The 20941-nt window shown below is 31.4% G+C and overlaps 1 protein-coding gene across 2 annotated transcripts in view; it reads left to right on the top strand.

The window, feature by feature from the left end:
- LOC114347312 (LIM domain kinase 1) overlaps window positions 1-20941 on the top strand; it is a 70197-nt gene that overhangs the window by 9305 nt on the left and 39951 nt on the right. The window contains exons 3-7 of one of the 2 annotated variants that reach the window (XM_028298034.2): window positions 61-175; window positions 8438-8568; window positions 8626-8799; window positions 11735-11830; window positions 19631-19763. In XM_028298034.2, coding sequence (XP_028153835.1) covers window positions 61-175; window positions 8438-8568; window positions 8626-8799; window positions 11735-11830; window positions 19631-19763 — 649 coding nt within the window. The remainder of the gene's footprint in view (window positions 1-60; window positions 176-8437; window positions 8569-8625; window positions 8800-11734; window positions 11831-19630; window positions 19764-20941) is intronic. The other variant, XM_050649916.1, reaches the window with a different exon arrangement.

Genomic DNA, 20941 nt, shown 5'->3' with positions numbered 1-20941 from the left:
TAAAATAATTCAATTAAAATTTTCTTTAGTCATATTAATTATTTTTTGTACTTTGTGTAGGTGCTCTGCTTGTGATGCCTCATTATCAAACTGGTATTTTGAGAAGGATGGTTTACTGTTTTGTAAAGATGATTATTGGGCGAGATATGGAGAATCTTGTCAACAGTGTAGCCAGGTAAATTATTTTAATTGTCTCCAAGATGTGAGATTCCGAATAATTTTTATTAAAAAAATGTAATAATGATCAAAATGACAATAGTGCGGCATATACAGGGTGAGTCATCAGGAACTGTACATACTCCTACCTCGTATGGAGGCCCCTATGGGGTATAACAAATGACCATTAAAAAGTGTCTGCTCCCATTTTTTAATAATATACAGGGCGAGTTGTTAATTTTTACAGAAATTTGTATTCCTCATAATTTTTGAACGGTAAAATCGATGTGTCTCTTATTTTGGTCAATCGTTACACTATTACTACCCAATCAACTGATTTATTCAAACTAGAAAAAAAATCAGGTCCGGCTTTAAACAGTTAGTTCGTTTTGGTCTTAGAAAAAATTTCGCCCTGTATACGGTTTTTGAAAACTAATAAGAATTTTACAAATTAGACAAATAGGCAATTAAAATGGCATATTTATTTTTTTCCCCACACGATTACTTAATTTTTTATAAAAAAATTATGAATTAAAAGTTTGGTGAAGTGAACCATAGATTTAAAAAAATTCACTTTTATTACAAAAATTAAATTTTGTTAACAAATATTTAATTTATAAGTTACCACCCAATCAACTGATTTATTAAAACTAGAAAAAAATCAGGTCCGGCTTTAAAAAATTAGTTCGTTTTGGTCTTAGAAAAAATTTCACCCTGTATACGGTTTTTGAAAACTCTAATAAGAATTTTGAAAATTAGACAAATGAATAGGCAATTAAAATGGCATATTTATTTTTCCCCACACAATTACTTAATTTTTTATAAAAATATCAAATTTGAATCCAAAAATTATGACGAATACAAATTTCTGTAAAAATTAACAACTCGCCCTGTATATTATTAAACAATGGGAGCAGACACTTTTTAATGGTCATTTGTTATTCCCCATAGAGGCCTCGTTACGAGGTAGAAGTATGTACAATTCCTCATGACTCACTCTGTATATTAGTATGTCACATAAAATATGCATTGTTCAGCCAATGATGTTAGTAAATTCTTAGAAAAAGATCAACAACTTGATGGGAACATCTACAAAGAATAAGAATAAGAACTCCAGACGAGTAACACGAATATGGCAAACGAGGACAGAAAAAGGAAGAAGAAATGAAGACCAAAGCAGACATGCTACAAAGCTATACAGTAAATATGACAAGCGAGGACAGCAGCATTGACCAAAGCAAGGAATCTTTCAAGTAATAAGAAAAAATGGACAAAATTTGTACATGAACTGTAACCAATGAAAATATTTTTTCACCACATATAATAATATAATGAAATTGTTTTCTGCATTTACACACTTCCGTCACGTGTTGAATTTCACACAAGTAAAGTGTCCTGAAAGAAGAAATATTAGCATTGCAGCATAAACTTAGCAATAGTTGCCACCAGGACAAATATAGGGAAATGAAAAAAAGAGTGTAATAATTATTGTAAGATGCATTAATATAGGATCTTTAATTAAGAGCTTCCTCTCTTCAAATTTAAATAAAGTGTGTATGAACTATCATATTCTTTTTCTCATGATCATCTTTCAGTGCGTCACAGTTTTTCGATTTCTTTCTAACGCATTAAATTGTATGTGACAGAAAAAAACGCACGTCGGTGATTACATTTCGTCGGTGACAATTATAACATTTATTCTAGTTATTCTAGTTGTCGATAGATGGCGCCATAATAAAAAAATATTTTTTTTTAATTAAATAATAATATTACAAATATAATCTGTATAATTTATAAGACTATACAAATCAAAGAAAATACCATTTTATAAATGCAAGAAACACATTTGATTTGTTTTTATTCCAAATTGAAAATAAAATGTGACAACTGTCAGATTTAACTAAAATGTCATGTTAGAATAAATGTCATAAATGTATATTATCACGGACTTACCCTTTTTCCTATCATTTGTTACGCACTGAAAAATGATCATGAAAAGGACAATAGAATGTTTTTATTAACTTCTGCTCTGACCTCTAAATAGACCTCTGCAAAAACCCCACAAGAAAGAGTCTAACTGTCAAATCACACGATCTGAGTGGCCAGTTCATATCACCTCTACTGGAGATGACCATGCTCTCAAATCAAGTTTGTAGTAATCAACTTATAGCTTTTGCTGTTGTCGGTGATAAAATCCCCTGCCCAACATAGTTCTCAAAGAAAATAGGGACTGATGGTTTCACCAACCCAAAATACACACAAAACATTGACTTTTTAGGGGTGCATTGGACATTCTTTGGCCTTATGTGGATTGGTATCGTTCCAAATTCTGTTGAAGTGTGCGTGTACGATTCCACTGCATACTATCACGGACAGTGGCGATGGTTTCAGTAGATCCTACATTTTTTACGATTAATAATCAGCCGTGTGATGAATTACCGAAGTTATTTTTGAAGTTTGCGTTAAAGTTAACATAACTATAACATATAACTATCTCCATAACTATAAAACGTAAATTCAGTGTGATGGATCATCCACCCTTATGAGATGAGTTATTTCTTAGACGTTAATAGACGGAAGAAAATATTAAGTTATCTAAAACGAGAACCTTATGTAGAATCAGTACAAGTTTGAGCGAGAAAGAGAATTACGAGAAGTTGGTATACCTACCCACCGGCTACTGATGACTGAACAGCTGTTCGATGTTCGGTGTCGTTCGGTGGTGAATCGTAAAAGTAGATAGAAGGAACAAAGAAAAAGAACAGTACTTAAAACCCTTGGATGTTTAAAAATAAAAATTTCAACTTGTATCTCTCGATTTGATTTTTGTATAATTTTTAAAATTGCATTACCCTTCTATTTTTAAATTATTAGCTTTCTTTTTTATTTTTATTATTGTTTTAAATTTATTAGGTACCTACGTGTTTTTAATTGTTATCTTAGGTCTATGTTTTTGATAATTTTGTGCTGCTTTATATTCGTATATAATATCACAAGAGAGAAAATTTTGCCGGGAATATTTTCGACTGGTATACTACATTCGCTCTCGCTAGATTTTTTTTTGACACATTCGGAATAGGAAACATACAACACAAAAATTCCTACCTCACACTATTAACTGCTAAAATCAACTCAAATCAACTTTAATCTTTCATTAAAAAAAGAAGAATTATTAGAAATAGTGTTGTAATGGGAGTGTCTACTAATCTCATAAAATTTTGTGAAGTTTATTTCTACAAAATATTTTTATTTTGTACAATAAATAATTTTCTCATTTGTTATCAATACATTATAATGGTGCAAATCAATAATTATTATTGATTGGCGTAAGGTTTATGTTATTTTTATGTCTGTTTACTATTAATAATATTGGATATGAGATATGAGCAGGTGTGTTGGTTTTGTAGTAATTTCCAGTCACTTCTGACAACTGAACTTTTCAAAAAAGAAATTACTATTGTCCTTTTCATGAGCATTTTTCAGTGCGTAACAAATGATAGGAAAAAGGGTAAGTCCGTGATAATACACATTTATGACATTTATTCTAACATGACATTTTAGTTAAATCTGACAGTTGTCACATTTTATTTTCAATTTGGAATAAAAACAAATCAAATGTGTTTCTTGCATTTATAAAATGGTATTTTCTTTGATTTGTATAGTCTTATAAATTATACAGATTATATTTGTAATATTATTATCTAATTAAAAAAAAGAATGTGTGTGTACTTTGTACGCACGTAAGAAGTTATACTTCTATTATATGATTTAAACGAAATTAATATACTTTTTATTTATATTTTGTTTAAATATTAAACTAATTTATACTTACTACTTCTCAAACATTTTTATTAGAACAGTGCCAAAAATTAAAATAATAAAAGAATAAAACACACACAAACACATTAAACAAGCCACAAATGATGTCTGAACATTAATTGTCGAAAATTTTTTTAACTAACTACGTATTTTCTGAAAATACAATTATATAATAAATATACTTACAATCATAAAATGTATTAAAAAAAAAACAAAAAAGAAAGTTTCTATTGGGACTCGAACCAGCGCTGATAAGAGCGGTTGGTATTGGAATTCATTCGCCTTCTCCGCTTAGCCACGGACACTATGTGTCATTTACGAAGATCGACGGATTAAACTTGTGATATTTTGATATTTTGAAAATTGATCAAATTATTTTAATTTTGAATTGAAATGATTTAGAATTAAAAAAATACAACAAAACATAGAGTAAAAAAACAATATATTAGGTGAATATTGATAGAAATTTTGATGGTAATCAAATTATATAAATAAAAGTATTACATACTATGTATTTTGGCAGATCAAATAGGTAGGTTTATACCCATGATACATTAACAATTATTACGTACCTGTTGCTTTTAAAAACTATTTAAAAGTCACTACAATATTATAAACTTTTTTGTTTCTGTCCTCACAACAATAAAACTAATATATTATACATTTGTTTACCTTTACGTTTACCTCCAAACCACAGCTGCCATATCGGATAATTTTTGACATGTCATTTGAACATCCAATCAGAACAAAGTTATAATGCGCATGCGCCGGGCTGATAGGTTTTAACATATAAAAAAATCACCCTCTATCGCCGGTAAAGAAGTATAACTTCAAAAAAATATTTTTTTTATTATGGCGCCATCTATCGACAACTGGAATAACTAGAATAAATGTTATAAATGTCACGGACGAAATATAATCACCGACGTGCCTTTTTTTCTGTCACATACAATTTAATGCGTTAGAAAGAAATCGAAAAACTGTGACGCACTGAAAGATGATTATGAGAAAAAGAATAACGTCAGTGTCAAAGTGAATCTCGATATAGCGAATTAAGTATATGAAAGTTTGTGGCCTGGCAATTTTCGCGAATTAAATTTTGACTTAAATCACGAGACGTCAGTCGAGTGATTTTGTCAAAATTTCATAAGCGAAAATTACCAAAAGGCAATGAACTTGAATGAAACCAGGATAAAATTTTGCCGGTAAATAATTTTCTCTCGAATGATATTCGACAAGACTCTTTCACGAGACAATTAATGCACCATATCAACGAAATATAATCTTTATTTATTTGTTATTACTAGACACTTTCGTGACGGATCTGTCATAATTTGGTCGCTGAGAAATCACGTCGCTAAGGAGTTTTGTCAGTAGGAAACGAAGCGTTGCTATGACGTTTTATCAGTTAAAAACAGTCTAGTGAAATAGTCGATATTAAATTTGATTTATTAAATTAATAAAATGCCGCACAAGGTCCTGGGACAATCTGAATCAGCGTTCTACGTTAAATATTCACTTATTTCTATCTAAAAACAAATCAAAACATAAACCTAACCTTACAATCCTTAACATAACTACAGAGTTATCTCATAACTTGAGGTTTAACGTCGCGTTATAAAGTGATAGTTGATATATAGCCTAATAAAATAAAAAAAAAGTCAAAATGTAAATTCGTACAGGTTAAAACAAATTTTATATCAAAGTTTAGGTGGGTACAAAAGATATTTTCAAGAAAGTATCCAAATCATACAAGGGGATCATTGTTTAAATAATTAAAAAGGGGTCATTTTTGCAAAAAAAATTACTTTTTTAACTAATGAGGTCATTCAATTACTAATGAAGGTCTATAGGATTGTTTTCTGCAAAGTTGAAGGGTAAATCTTTCACATAACGCTTACTAAATTAAATTTGACCCCCTATTTATTTAAATAATTATACAAAACTTTAAAAACAAATTTGCAAAAAATTATTTTTAGCGTTTTAAATAAGCAATATAAAATATCTTATTTTACAGAAGTTGCGCTTTGGTATCAGTATTAATTATAAAAAAATTAGTCCAAAAATATTTAATATTTTTTGAGATATTGAATTTGTTTATTAAATGTTACTCTATTTTCAATTGCAAAAACGCGGTTGTTGCCAGAAAAATATTCACCTGCTTAAAATCTCATTATTTTTATTTTTATGTATATTTTTGATAAATGTATTGATAAATTCAAATTTCAATTAAACTCTTCCCTAAAATGGCATTTGAAAATTATTCAAATTTGTTTTTTTAATAACGTCGCGGGGATTAAATATTTTGAAATGCCGTTTCGACAATTGGGTTCCTGGGAATTTTTTACTAATTAACAAAAATTTTTTGTCTTTTCTTCTTCTTTTTTTTTTCTTGGAGTTATATTAGTACGGGCCCATTTAGGGTTAAATTTTATTAAGAATGTCGAATCTCTGAGTTGTAGATTCTAGACCTAAAAATATTAAGATTTAACTAAAATCTCTTAAATAAAATGTGGCTACTTACTGAGTTACAGGGTGTTTTATTAATAATTTAAAGATTATTGTTACCAAGTACTTTAAAACTATTTGACGTATCCTTATCATACTTGGCAGAAAGTGTGGCTATTATACACCCTACTAAATTGTGATTAATAAACGTTTCTAGCTAGTGCCAGACGCGTACGACAGGGGATAGTGAATGATTGACCCTTCCCAAATTCTACGCCACTGAGTGAATTACTATTTTAGCGAAATTTTTCGATTCTCCAATACTTTGTATGTAAATAACTTTATTGGTATCGATAAAGTCATCAGTTTGAGAGATATTGGAAGTTTAAAATGAATGAATGAATGAATAAAAATAACTATGTCGTTTTATTTTTAACGTAAAATATATCGAAAACTAATGACTTAATCGTTATCAGTAAAGAGTATATTATTTACATAGAAAGTATTGGAGAATCGAAAAATTTCGCTAAAATAGTAATTCCCTCAGAGGCGTAGAAATTGGGAAGGGTCAACCATTAACTATCCCCTGTCGTACGCCTCTGGTAGTAGCTAGAAACTTTTATTTATCACAATTTAGTAGACTGTATAGTACCCACACTTTCTGCCAAGTATGATAAGGATACGTCAAATAGTTTGAAAGTACTTGGTAAAAATAATTTTTAAATTTTTAAATAAAACACCCTGTAACTCAGTAAGTAGCCACATTTTATTTAAGTGATTTTAGACCAATGTTAATATTCTTAGGTCTAGAATCTACAACTTAGAGATTCGACATTCTTAATGAAACTTAACCCTAAAAGGGCCCATAGTAATACAACTCCAAGAAAAAAAAAGAAGAGGAAAAAAAAGACAACAAAATTTGTTAATTAGTGAAAAATTCCCACGATCCCAATTATCGAAACAGCATTTCAAAATATTTAATCCCAGCGATGTTATTAAAAAAAAAAAAATTATAAACAAATTTGAATAATTTTCAAATGCCATTTTAGGGGGAAGTTTAATTGAAATTTGAATTTTTCAATAAATTTATCGAAAATATACATAAAAATAAAAATAATAAGATTTAATACAGGTGAATATTTCTTTGGTAACAACCGCGTTTTTGCAATTGAAAATAGAGCAACATTTAATAAACAAATTCAATATCTCAAAAAATATTAAATATTTTTGGACTAATTTTTTTTATTAATACTGATAACAGAGCGCAACTTCTCCTGTAAAATAAGATGTTTTATAGTTCTTATTTAAAACGCTAAAAATAATTTTTTGCAAATTTGTTTTAAAAGTTTTATGTATAATTATTTAAATAAATAGGGGGTCAAATTTAATTTAGTAAGTCTTACGTGAAAGATTTACCCTTCAACTTTGCAGAAAATAATCCTATAGAGACCTTCATTAGTAACTGAATGACCTCATCAGTCAAAAAAGTAATTTTTTTGCAAAAATGACCCCTTTTTAATTATTTAAACAATGATCCCCTTATATGATTTGGATACTTTCTTGAAAATATCTTTTGTACCCACCTAAACTTTGATATAAAATTTGTTTCAATCTGTACGAATTTACATTTTGATTTACATGTAGTGTAATTTTATTTTACTAGACTAATATCAGATAACTCAAGAACTGTCAAGAAATAACGCAAGTAGTTAAGTTAAATATGATACATCACACCAATTCGAGGATTATAACTTAACTACAGGATAACTTTACGTTAAAGATAACTTCGGTCATCCATCACAAGGCTGAATATGTACACGGTGGAAACCAGTCCAGAAATCTTGCCCTACAAAACCATCCGAGAAAATGGGGTTCATGTTTTCTAAAGGCTGAGTAGGATACAGAGTTTTTAATATATTTGGTTATACCAACACTAAATCAATACTATGTTCACTGTTCCATGATTCTTTTGTTTTTGTTCTTTGCTCATAGAAATATTTAAACTTGTTTGCAGATAATAACAGGTCCCGTCATGGTAGCAGGTGAACATAAGTTCCATCCTGAATGCTTCTGCTGTGGTTCCTGTAGTGCTTTTATTGGAGATGGAGATTCCTATGCTCTTGTGGAACGATCAAAACTATATTGGTAAGTCATTCATACTTCTTTTCGAAGTAAAAAATAAGCCTACAAATTTTCCTCCAGCGGCCAATGTTACAAACGTCAGATGCAACCACTGCAGAAAACTGCGGGGTTTCCGTTTGCCAGAAAACCACATTCTATTCGGCTAGTGGAGATTCCAGGTGGTCAAAAAGGTATAAAACTGTCCAAAAATGCCTTGCATCCAGACTGTAATACACAATGTTTCACAATATCTGAGTAAGTAATTTATACAGTTTAATATGCATGCGAATAACAAATATCAGGGGATTATATTATAACATGTAAACACTGCTATATTTGTGCTAAGTCTACTTATGATTATACCAAATGTACAAAAGAACTTATATTGTACAGTGCTTCACCGGTTGTTTAATATTAGGATTAAAAATTTAACTCTTTGATGGAAATGATTTATTACAAGGATCAGTGCTCATATCTCTTCCTTTACTTTCCTTATCGATTCCTGCTCTCCATTTTTTTCTTACCCTTCCGTCCCTTCATCTTATTTATTTCTTTGTTTATCTATTATCGAATGTGTGATCTCGCTGAATTTCTCAGAACCTCTCATTTGCCATTCTTTCTCCTCAATTTATGCTTGAGTCTGGTAAAGGCAAGCTGACAGTCTGATGTCCAGTCAGATGACAGCTTCCTCTCAGTCAGGTTATGGAGAGGTTTGGCAATCTTTCCAAAACCTTTCACGAAGCAATGGTAGTAACTGCAAAGGCCAAGGAACCTTCGGACATCGTATTTTGTTTGTTTCTTGGTGTGGGTCATTTTTGTTCTGCTTTTATTTTTGCGGGGTTTGCTGCAATGTCTAAGGACCAAATTACGGTTCCATGACATCTCTTAACGCGACAGTTCGTAACCGGACAAATGGTAAGGGACAATTCGTAACAGCGACAGTTCGTAACGGCGACACTTCGTAACGGCGACAGTTCGTAACTATACAAATTTGTAACGGACAATTCGTAACGACCAAATTGAATTATTCTGTTTATTTTTGTTAACGTGGAAACTAACTGTTATTGCAGTTATAAATGAAATTATGTTAATCAGTTTAACGAATCAGTATCAGCATAATAGTTATTTATGATATAAGTATTAAAAGTACACGTTTAAGGCACGCATGTGAAAGTTTGCAGAATGAGCGATAGCGAGTTCTGCAATTCACATGAGTGCTTTAAAAATGTACTTTTTAACACGCATATCATACAATATTTTTCTACAAACGTAATTACAGGACAATATCTACAAAAACTTTTACTTGAACGTGACTGACATTCCATTTTTATATTTTTTAACGAACTGCATTCCATTTCAATACGAACTGCAGTGCCTTAAAAATATTTTAAAGCACTAGTGCCGTAAAATTGCATTTTTAACACGGTTGTAGAAAAACATTTTTAAGGTTTCATATCTCACATTTTTAAGGCATTTAATAAGGTAATTATAATTTATCCTTTACAAAATGTTTACTAAGAAAGTTGGGAATGTCTAAAGACGGTTGTCAGCTTAAAGATTTCACGAATTATTTCATTATTCCTTTGTCTAGGTATATGCAAATTTAAGGAACAATAAGAGGGATAAACTTTTAAAAATATTGTTAAAAGTTTGTATGTATTTAAATATTTGTTTGTGTTAAAAGACTTTTAATTCTGAAACACGAAATATAAAATGTGTTAAACATGTTTATCCCGGTGCTCATTCGTTAAATTGATAAACATAATTTCAATTATAACTGTAATAACAGTTATGTAGTTTCCCTGTCAACAAAAATAAACAGAATAATTCAATTTTGACGTTACGAATTGTCCGTTACGAGTTTGTATAGTTACGAACTGTCGCCGTTACGAGTTGTCCGTTACCACTTGTCCGGTTACGAATTGTCGCGTTACGAGATGTCTGGTCACGGAAATTACATGTCCAAGGAAGCTAAATTTTTCTTGGAAGAGGTCGCAGTTTTTGGCATTTACTTGTAGGTGAGCGTTCCTAAGTCTGGTGAAAACTTATTTCTAATTGGCAAGGCGTTGTCGAAATCCTTTCCGATGATCATGATGTGGTCGAGGTATACCAGGTAGGTTTTTCATGTAAGTCTCCTAAGTGCTAAATCCATTAATCGTTCAAATGTGGCAAAAGATCGTCAAATGGCTATTGCGAAGGCCCGAACATGGTTAAATTTGGCATATTTCGGTGAAGGTATTTCATTGGGATTTTAAAAATTAGTATACTTAGCTAAAATATTGCAGTTATTTTGGGTAGTGATAACTGGGGCTAAAAGATATATATTAATTTATTATTGATATTTAATTGAGGTATCTGTAATTTGTAGAGGACAATTCATTAGAAATAGTTAAATTATAATGAAAACGTTTTGTTTTGAAACCGATAAAAATATTTGAAATTGGTCTAAATAATAAACCGATGGTGTTGTGAGATCCAGCGTCGTATAGGCTTGGGATGGGCAGCTTTTGGCAAGATTCGCCCTATTCTAAAAGGAACGCTACCGATTTGTTTGGAGAAAAAAAGTTTAGAACCAATGCATACTGCCAGTAATAACATACCATAACCGTAACTTTGACTTAACATTATGTTGCAGAAAATTGAGAATAACGCAAAGAAAAATGGAAAGAGCAATGTTGGGAATAACAAGAGGAGATATGGTACCAAATAGGATAGTAAGAGAGAGGACAAAAGTGACAGATATAGAAAAAATTGCACAAGCCAACTGGAGATGGGCTGGACATGTAGCATGTTTAAATGATAATAGGTAGACCAAAAGACTCATTGAATAGGAGGTAGACCACCAAAAAGATGGATGGATGAATTGAGAAAAACAGTGGAAATTTGGATACAGAAAGTACAAGATAGAGAACAATGGAATAATATGGAGGAGACCTATATCCAACAGTGGATGCAAGAGGTTGAGGAATTATGATGAATAAACCGATGCAACTAGGTACATGACAATGAACGAAGCGCGAATCAAGTACTAAAAATTTGCAAGTTTGTAGATCTTGTATAACGTGAGACTTGCATTTTTTTGCAAATTTTGCAATAAGGTCGTTTTGTACGCTTTAAAGTTGTAATGTTTTGGTTAGTTTTTACATTTAATAACCACTTTAGACAGTTTATCTTATATTTGTTGATTTAGGTTTTTATGGAAAATACATGGAAAGTTGCTCCAAGTGGCTTTCGCATTTCTAACATCCGCTTTTAACATATGCTGCTATTTTTTACCCCCGTATAGGTAGGTTTAGCTTACAATTAATATACTTTAGTAGTAATAATTTTAAAAAACCCCTACTAATTTTCGTATATGCGATTAGTTTTAACAATATTCATGACTTGTGATATTATGACAACAGAATAAGACATTACAAAATCGTTTTTTCTAATTCTATTCTTCATGTATTAAATGCTTTTTTAAACTTTCTACTGGTTTATATTAACTTGTTAGTGTGCTTTCTGGGAGTAGTTTTACTAGTGTACCTACAATCACCAATGAGAACAAAATAGATCGAGAAACAGATCGTACTTTGAAATGCAACATCTAATGAAGTCAAAACTTCTCTCACGAAGGTAAAAAATCCAGATATATAAGACCATAATACGACCAGCAGTCGCGTTTGGAAGCGAAACAGGACGCTAACAAAAAGAGAAGTAAATAAATTGCTGAGGGAAAGTGGAAACGTAATATCCTTCGAATTAATAAATGGCCCTTGCAGAGACATCGTCACAAACAAATGGAGGCGCAGAAACAATAACGAGTTAGAATCTCTCTTCTAAAAGGAAATTCTAGTCAGAATATAAAGGCCAATAGACTCAGATGGATAGGGCATGTGATACGCAGTAATGACACTCGACTTAGGCCCGGCGCAAATTGAACCTAAGCGAGACACAACCTGCGCTGGCGAACTGCGTAGACAGTATTGCGCATCCTACTGTCAGTTGATGCGTTCGCAGGTCTCGCTTGGGAAGGTTTGTCATCGCCGTACAGTTTTCTTGGGCCGTGGGACGCGTGACTCACCGCCAGATGTTTATTATTACGTGTTTTTGTTTGCGAGGTGGAAGTATCTGAAATGAATACGGATGGTACCTAAGGACAATTTATTATGATAAATAAAAGTATTAGCATAGTCAACACCCCGAGTGAAAACTGTCATTAAATTCTGATAAATTTTGGTAGACTAAATAAGCGGCGATACGAAATTAATAATCAAAGTTATGCCTTTACAAAATCACATTATTAGAAAAATAAGGTGAAAAATGATTCAAGTTACATAAAACGGTGATCGATAAAAATATCGTATTACCCTCAAATTCAACTTGTCGGCATATTACATTTTTGTTTATTACATCATTTTTGTTTAGGCTTAAAATTTAAAAACGAAATATGCAGATAGTGTTATTTTTTATGACCGATCAGTAGCGGAGGGATTATGAATTATGACCTGCAGTAATTGTAAATGATTGCGATCCTGCAGTAATTGTAAATGATTGTGATCCGAGCAGTAAATTGAGGAATATGAGTTATGACCGCGCAGTAGGGGAAAGGTTATTTTAAATATGTAGGTATTATGTTCAGAAATAAAATACTCAGTGTAAGATATCTTTTTATGCAGCCGCTTATGATCAAATTCGATGTTTTCGAAAGTCATACCGCTACGACTAAAAGGGTCGTGTAAGATATTAGAGAGTTATTGCCAACGTCTTTTAAGTCGACCTGTAATAAAAGATCCTTTATTTTGACATATAAGCATGCGCAGTATTGCGTCTTTTATTTTTGTCTTTTAATAAAATACAGGCCGCCTGTATTTAAGGAAAATTAGAGGACACCTTTATTTTAATAAAAGTTCCTTTATTTTGACATAACGTGTCAAAAATGTGAAGAAAGGTCTAACTTCACTTGTATTTTGAATTTATCTTGTCGCTTCTTTGGATTGATAATTTATGTATTGTGGGATTGATATTTGATTAAACTTTCATCATTAAAGTTGTATGTTGGGTTTTATTTATTAAAAACAACTCTAAGTAATATTCTGAGATATAGATTATTGATGTTTTGACCCAAACGAATATAGAAAAGAACATTTTATTGAAGCTTGAGTTATTACAAGAAGTTGTAAAAAGGAATATTATGTAAATAATTTTAAATTGTTACTAATTACAATGATCAGACTTAAAATATCAGTAACTCATTTACTAAACTCAATATATTTTACATTTTTCTATAGAAATAAATATTTATTGAAGATATAAGAGATTGAAGATATAAGATCAATAAATTTTAATGAAAGTTAGGATTTGTTAAAATTCTAGATTCAAAATAGAGTTCTATTGAACAGATATATAACAACAGGTTAACAAAATAAAACAAAGGTTCAAGTATTTATTTTTGAAAATTTAATCTTTTATAGATTAGAATCTATAAAGTTTTTAATCAAAAGTATTAATACACTTTCATTTTCATGCCATCTTCTTCTTTTGGTTCTTATCCGTTTCGAATGTTGGAAATCATATAGCAATCGTAACCTTGCTAGCTGCGATTCGAAACAGTTCCATTGATATTCTCCCTCTACCAGGTCTTCGCTTACCTTTGACTGTACCTTGCAATATGTACTGCAGCAGGGAGTAACGGTGCTGATTTATCATATGTGTCCCAGATACTGCAGTTTTATGCGTTTAATGGTAAACACAATCTCCAATTCCTTCTTCATTCCTCCTTGTTCGTGATCCATTTCATGCCATCAGTATTTGTTTATTTAAACATTGCCAAAAAAATTAATAAAAACCAGCATAAAGCTTAATTCTTCTATTATCTTTTTGTATATCGGGAAGTTTATCTGACAGATTAGAGGTCTTTTCATTTTCAGATAACTAATTATTGGGAAGTTTATATAACAGTATCCTTAGTATCTGTCTTTTCAGCTCCGGATAACTAGTTAACGGGAAGTTTTTCTCTGTCAGATATCTATTAGTATCTAATCTGTCAGATAAACTTCCTGATAACTAGTTATGTTATCCAGAGGTGAAAAGAAAGAAAGAGAGGGCCATAATGCATAAAAGATCAAACGCCAATAGCATGTATGTATATATTTATAAATTTATTATTTAAAACCTGCTAATGATCATAAAATACTTAAAATCAGTCACCAATATAACATTTATATTTATTTATAAATTTATTAACAAACTGCAGTCCAATAAAAATAAAATTAGTTTAAGCGCTAGCTTTAAATGTCGAACAATAATTTTAAACAAACACACACACAATTTAGTCGCATTAGATTAGCTCCTGGTTGAAAATGTACTGCCACAGCTTCTATATCAATATCAACAGCACACTCATTTGCCAGTATTTCAACGTTTTCTCTATTATGTACTACTGCAATATGTAAAACTGAACAAGCTGATATTATTCTTTGAATAAAAGGTAACTTGCATCTCATTACATATGGTAAAATGGGAAATCTCTTCACAATACCAAATGTTCTTTCAATAACAATTCTTGAAGGGATTTGTGATGGATTATAAAAACACAACTTCTGTCTGAAAATTCTGGAATGGTGTCATTCGGTAGTTGTAGTTGAAGAATGGATATCCACTATTCCCTAATAATATATTCTCCAGAAATTCCCCATTACATATACCCATAATGCAAAAGTATTTAAAAACTCCTAAAATAGTATTTCCAATTTATTGCACTTCCATATTATTGAACGATGAGTATCATGGGATATATTATGTTGTTCTCTAAACATCTTTAAATGACAAAATAATTAAATTTAACGTTTTACTCTTCAATTATCTTATTTTAATTTATATCGACAAATGGAATTTTATAGGTTATTTTTATATTTACAAAAATATTTCATGTCATTTGTCAAAATAAAAGATTCTTTAACTGCGTTTGCAATACCACTCTTTTAGACCCGTCCTGTATTTGTCCTTTATTAAAGTATCCTGTAATAAAGGATCCTTTATTTGCCGGTGGCAATAACTCTCTATTTATTTTTAAAACGTTACTACTTACAAGTACGGAAATACCGATTTTAAGTTGCCTACTCAATTCAGTACAAGAATCAGATACATGAGTATTTTGTAATCAGTATTTGTACTCAGTACCACTTAGAACCGGTATCAAAAGTAACCGTTACATGTCCGCACTGATTTTACCCGTCTCTATTCGCCACGTCGATGGCCAACGGTTGGGTTGGCTTGTGTTCAATATGCGGTGCGCTAGAAAAATAAATGCATGGGTCACCCGTCCCGCCGGCGCAGGTTGTGCCTCACTTAGGTTCAAGTTGCGCCGGGCCTTATAAACAATGTGTTTTGGGAAAGGCCAGATGGGAGAAGGTCTGTAGGACGGTCTAGAAAAAGGTGGAAAGATGCTGTCAGAGAAGATCTGGAGAAAATGGGAGTGAGACAATGGGAAATAGTGTCGCAGGAATCGTGACAATGTGATTTTTTATCCTTCTGTATACAAATTTCGGATCTGTTCAACTTCAACTTCGTTTTTGGCCTCTTAAAAGATGCGGCATTGTATTTCCTTTTGTAATGCATAAAAATTGTTCCATTTCTTTTTGAAAAACTTTCACCTGGTCATTATTGACTTTTCTTATTAGTGCGTATGTTTCAGTTCTTATTGTCTTGTATTTCTTGGGTTCTAAGTTACATAAAAAATATATTGCTATACTGAATTCGCTCAGGCCGAGATTCATTTTGACACATTCGGAATAGCAAACATAACACAAAAATTCCTACCTCACACTATTAACTGCTCAAATCAACTTGATCTTTCATTAAAAAAAGAAGAATTATTGGAAATAGTGGGAGTGTATACTAAACTCATAACATTTTGTGGAATTTATTTCTACAAAATATTTTTATTTTGTACAATATAGTAATTTTCCTAACTAGTGCGGAAAGTGATACTTTCACGCACGAGACTGCCGTTGACCCGAACGACGCGATAGCGGAGTTCGGGCAAGCAGTCGAGTGCGGGGAAGACACTTTCCGCATGAGTTAGGAACAATATTTTTTCTAGGGCCGTACGTTTGGAAAAATCCACAAAAAATATAGTTATATCAATTTTTATTTAGAAGTGAAAATACACAAATTAATTCTTTGACAAGGTTGTCAAAACCAAACTTTCAATATAATGGGTTACCACGACGACGATATTGGTTTACATGACGACGATTCAAAACCATTGTAATTGTCTACTGATCTGACTTTTAAATATTATGTCAAAATAATTTTATTTCATCGAATTGTCAGTAGTAATTGCAAATACTATTGACTGTAATACATCCAACTACCACAGAAATCTGGAAGCACGTTGCCACTAGCGCCACTGCGGCTTGCGGTGAAACTACGTTGTGATAACGTAAAATTTGACTTAAACATTCAAATTTAATTATATAAATTTTTGAATAACAAGCTAATTTTGCTAAATTAAATTAAAATAAAAATAGTTCAAACACAAAACAATAATAAAGCAATTTTATAAATGTATGGTTAGATTGCTCTGGTTATCACCGTAGACCGCCTAGATGGAGCTATTTTTTTGCTTCCTCAAATGTAATGGGAAATGTCAAGAGTTGTATGTATTACGGTCCATAGTATTTGGTAATTGCACAAGAGCTCTAAAATTATCGAATTTTTCGCGAGTGACACTTTGACAGTTTTAATTTCACAACCCGAATGGGAGTGAAATTATGTCAAAGTGTCACGAGGGCAAAAATTCGATAATCATTTTAGAGATCGAGTGCAATTTGTTGCGATTATTTCATGAATAAAACTGTTCAAAACCAAAATTTTATTGTAATTTATTTTTGTAAGTACAAATTAGTACAATTACACACACAGTTGTTATAAATATTTGACGGTTGAAAGTCATCACTTTTATAATAATTTATAATAATTTTTAAAACATTAATTGTCATTAATGTCACTGAATGTATTTTTTCGTACCAACGAAGCGCATCTAACGTGATATACTTGACGACGGGATATTATCAAAAATTATCAGTTTAATTTTTATTTCTGTAGCTTTCTATTGGTCAGAATCTCCTATGAATGAAATAATCGCGCTAATTTCATTAAAACATGAACACAATAAGATAAATTTGAAATAGCTTAGTAAATAATATATAAATATTAGTTTATTGCATGTATTATAATATATTATAATGCCATATTACACGGTATTTTACGTTCCCGCACGCCGTGCAACTTTCCGAAACGCGTACGCGAAAGTGGCTCTTTTAGCACGGCCGTAGAAAAAATAATTTTCTCATTTGTTTTCAATACATTATAATGGTGTAGATAAATATTTATTGATTGGCGTAAGGTTTATGTTATTTATGTCTGTTTACTATTAATAATGTTGGCTATGAGCAGGTATGTTTAGTTGTGTAGTAATTTCCAGTCACGTCTAGCAACCTAACTTCCCAAAAAAAGTTACCAACAACACTAGACTGTTGTGTAGTTTAATAATTACGCTATTATTTCAGAGAAACACACTGCGCATCAAAGAAAACGGGCTACCCACAAAATTTAGTTAATTTTATATACATTTTTTATTTATTTTTTGTTTCGTTTAATTCGTTTCATATTAATTCAAATAAATGGATCGTCGCGTGTACTGAGAAGCTACACCGAGCATGTAAAGAGAATTAACAAATTTGTAAAACCTAGTAAACCGTAAAATGATAGAACTCATTATTTACAAGTCAATGAAGTTTCAACGAAAATATTGTTTTGAGAACCGTATGAACTTGTGTAACGTTCTTAAAGCTTGTCACGCACGGGGAGCTATCCTAATATCCCATACTGAACAGAAATCAGTAAACAACTGATTTTAAAAGAGTTAAAAAATACCCTAGCTCTGCGTTTCTGGTGTATATCTACATATTGTAGACTAAAGCCGAATAGTTTCCGTAATTTAATAGTTACTGTTTGTTGGGAAATACTGTATTAGAAACCTTAAACATGGACTTTTTTTTTGGATATTTATATTGTTATTTACTAATAGTATTTAGAAAATTAGTATGGGACTTATATTGCATTTGATTTAGTTTGAGAAATAGTAGTGAACGAAAAATACAAAAACAGCTGTGTTTTTATTAGTATTTTGATTTAGAGTTCCTGCGTTGATCTGCTACCCTTTATGCAACTTACACATATTTCTCAGACTATAATACATTGTAATACTAATTTTAATTTAAGTTTCAAGTTTCATTTCCATTATTTAACGAAGTTGACATACTTAATGCATGAACGACAATAATACTACATACATAGAACTAAGTATATTAAAAAAATATTTCTATAACAAAATATACAGAATAATTCAAGTTTGACGTTACACATTGCACCGTTACGAATGTGTATAGTTACGAACTGTTGCCGTTACCGACTGTCGCCGTTACGAAGTGTCGTCATTACCATTTGTGGGGCTATTGTCCTTTTCATGATCATTTTTCAGTGCGTAACAAATGATAGGAAAAAGGGTAAGTCCGTGATAATACACATTTATGACATTTATTCTAACATGACATTTTAGTTAAATCTGACAGTTGTCACATTTTATTTTCAATTTGGAATAAAAACAAATCAAATGTGTTTCTTGCATTTATAAAATGGTATTTTCTTTGATTTGTACAGTCTTATAAATTATACAGATTATATTTGTAATATTATGATCTAATTAAAAAAAATATTTTTTCATTATGGCGCCATCTATCGACAACTAGAATAACTAGAAGAAATGTTATAAAAATGTCACCGACGAAATGTAATCACCGACGTGCCTTTTTTCTGTCACATACAATTTAATGCGTTAGAAAGAAATCGAAAAACTGTGACGCACTGAAAAATGATCATGAGAAATACTGTACGCACTATCGCGTTAGAAGATGTCTTGTCACGAGAAATTAAATCCAGTTAAATAGTTACTTAGTTCTTGTATGAAAATGATGAGCAGAAAAATGGGTGGTTGTATAATTTATAACAAAATAAAACATGCGATTGATCATTTCAGGTTGGACGTCAACAACGATTTGATGTCATTGCATATCGGTGATAAAATATTAGAAATAAATGGTATGCCAGTTAAAGATACGTCATTGGAAAACGTAGAAAATCTATTAAGATATTCGGACACAGTATTGCAGGTAAGTTTCAAAATATTAGCCTAAAGCGTCATACAGTATCCTCTTCTTCTTCCTCTTTATGAGCAATATTTATGAGAATAAATTGTCGGATAACCAGTGTTTGGATAAGGAAAAGAGCTGGTCGTTGAGCAGGCTTTTGGATGAGTAAGTTAAAGGAATTACTTGATATTCTTCTTCTTCTTCTTCTTTTTCTTTATAAGCAATTCTGCTTGTTCATTGGCCGATTGATGCCTCTATGGAAGGTTGTCACTCCATCTTTTGCGCGGTCTATATCTCTTGCTGTTTTGACCACACGTGTTTCCCTCTCCATTCTGGTTTTTCGATCTCTCACTTCCACTTCCAGTAATTCTTCTCAGTACTCTCATCTCTTCCGTTTCCAGTAGTCTTTGTGTTGTGGCTGTATCGGGTCTTGTTTCTGATACATATGTCATTGGTTTTACACTGGCTTTATAAATTCATGACTTCATCTCAGTGTTAATATGTCGGTTTCGCCATATTAACACTGAGCTATTATTAAGGCATCCTGCCAGTCTATTCATCCTCCACAGCTAGACAATGTAAGTCCAAGGTATTCTATTTCCATTATTTGTTCGATACTGATGCCATCAATTTCGATTTTACATCTGACTGGTAGCCCAATAAATGACCGTTTTGGAGTGTAATTTCCAGGGGCAACTCCGAATTGCATGAAAATTTGGATTTAGGTTCTACTTACCCTCCACTTCAAAGTTGAATTTGTGCAGTTGGTTGCTTTTACTTGGGGGGTGACATTTACCCCTTCTCCGAGGGTGAAAAACGCGTGTTTAAAATAAGGCCGGAAATGGATAAATTGACTTATTTTAAGCATCTTTTGTTCTATAAAGTTTTTTACGTAAGTCAATACTTTTCGAGTTATTCGCGATTTAAAATGTTGATTTTTCGACAAAAAAACTACGTTTTCAAACCGTTTTTCCCAAATAACTGAAAAAGTAAATATTTTATCGAAAAAAATATTTTTAGCAAAAGTGTAGCCTATAAAAAAACAAAAAAAATGGTGTACCAGTTAAGTCTACAAATTGAGTAGAAGCAAAGTTGTAGCTCATGAAAAATACGGTTTTATTCGTCTAATTCCAAATCGAATAATTCAACGCGAAATCATCGAAGAAAGAAGCGTTTTTCGGGAAAACCTTATTAACATT

This window comes from Diabrotica virgifera, chromosome 4 (genome assembly GCF_917563875.1).
Source record: "Diabrotica virgifera virgifera chromosome 4, PGI_DIABVI_V3a".
In the NCBI taxonomy this organism is placed as follows: domain Eukaryota; kingdom Metazoa; phylum Arthropoda; class Insecta; order Coleoptera; family Chrysomelidae; genus Diabrotica; species Diabrotica virgifera.
Note: the sequence above shows the minus strand (reverse complement) of the source record. Positions and strands in the feature narration are given on the sequence as shown.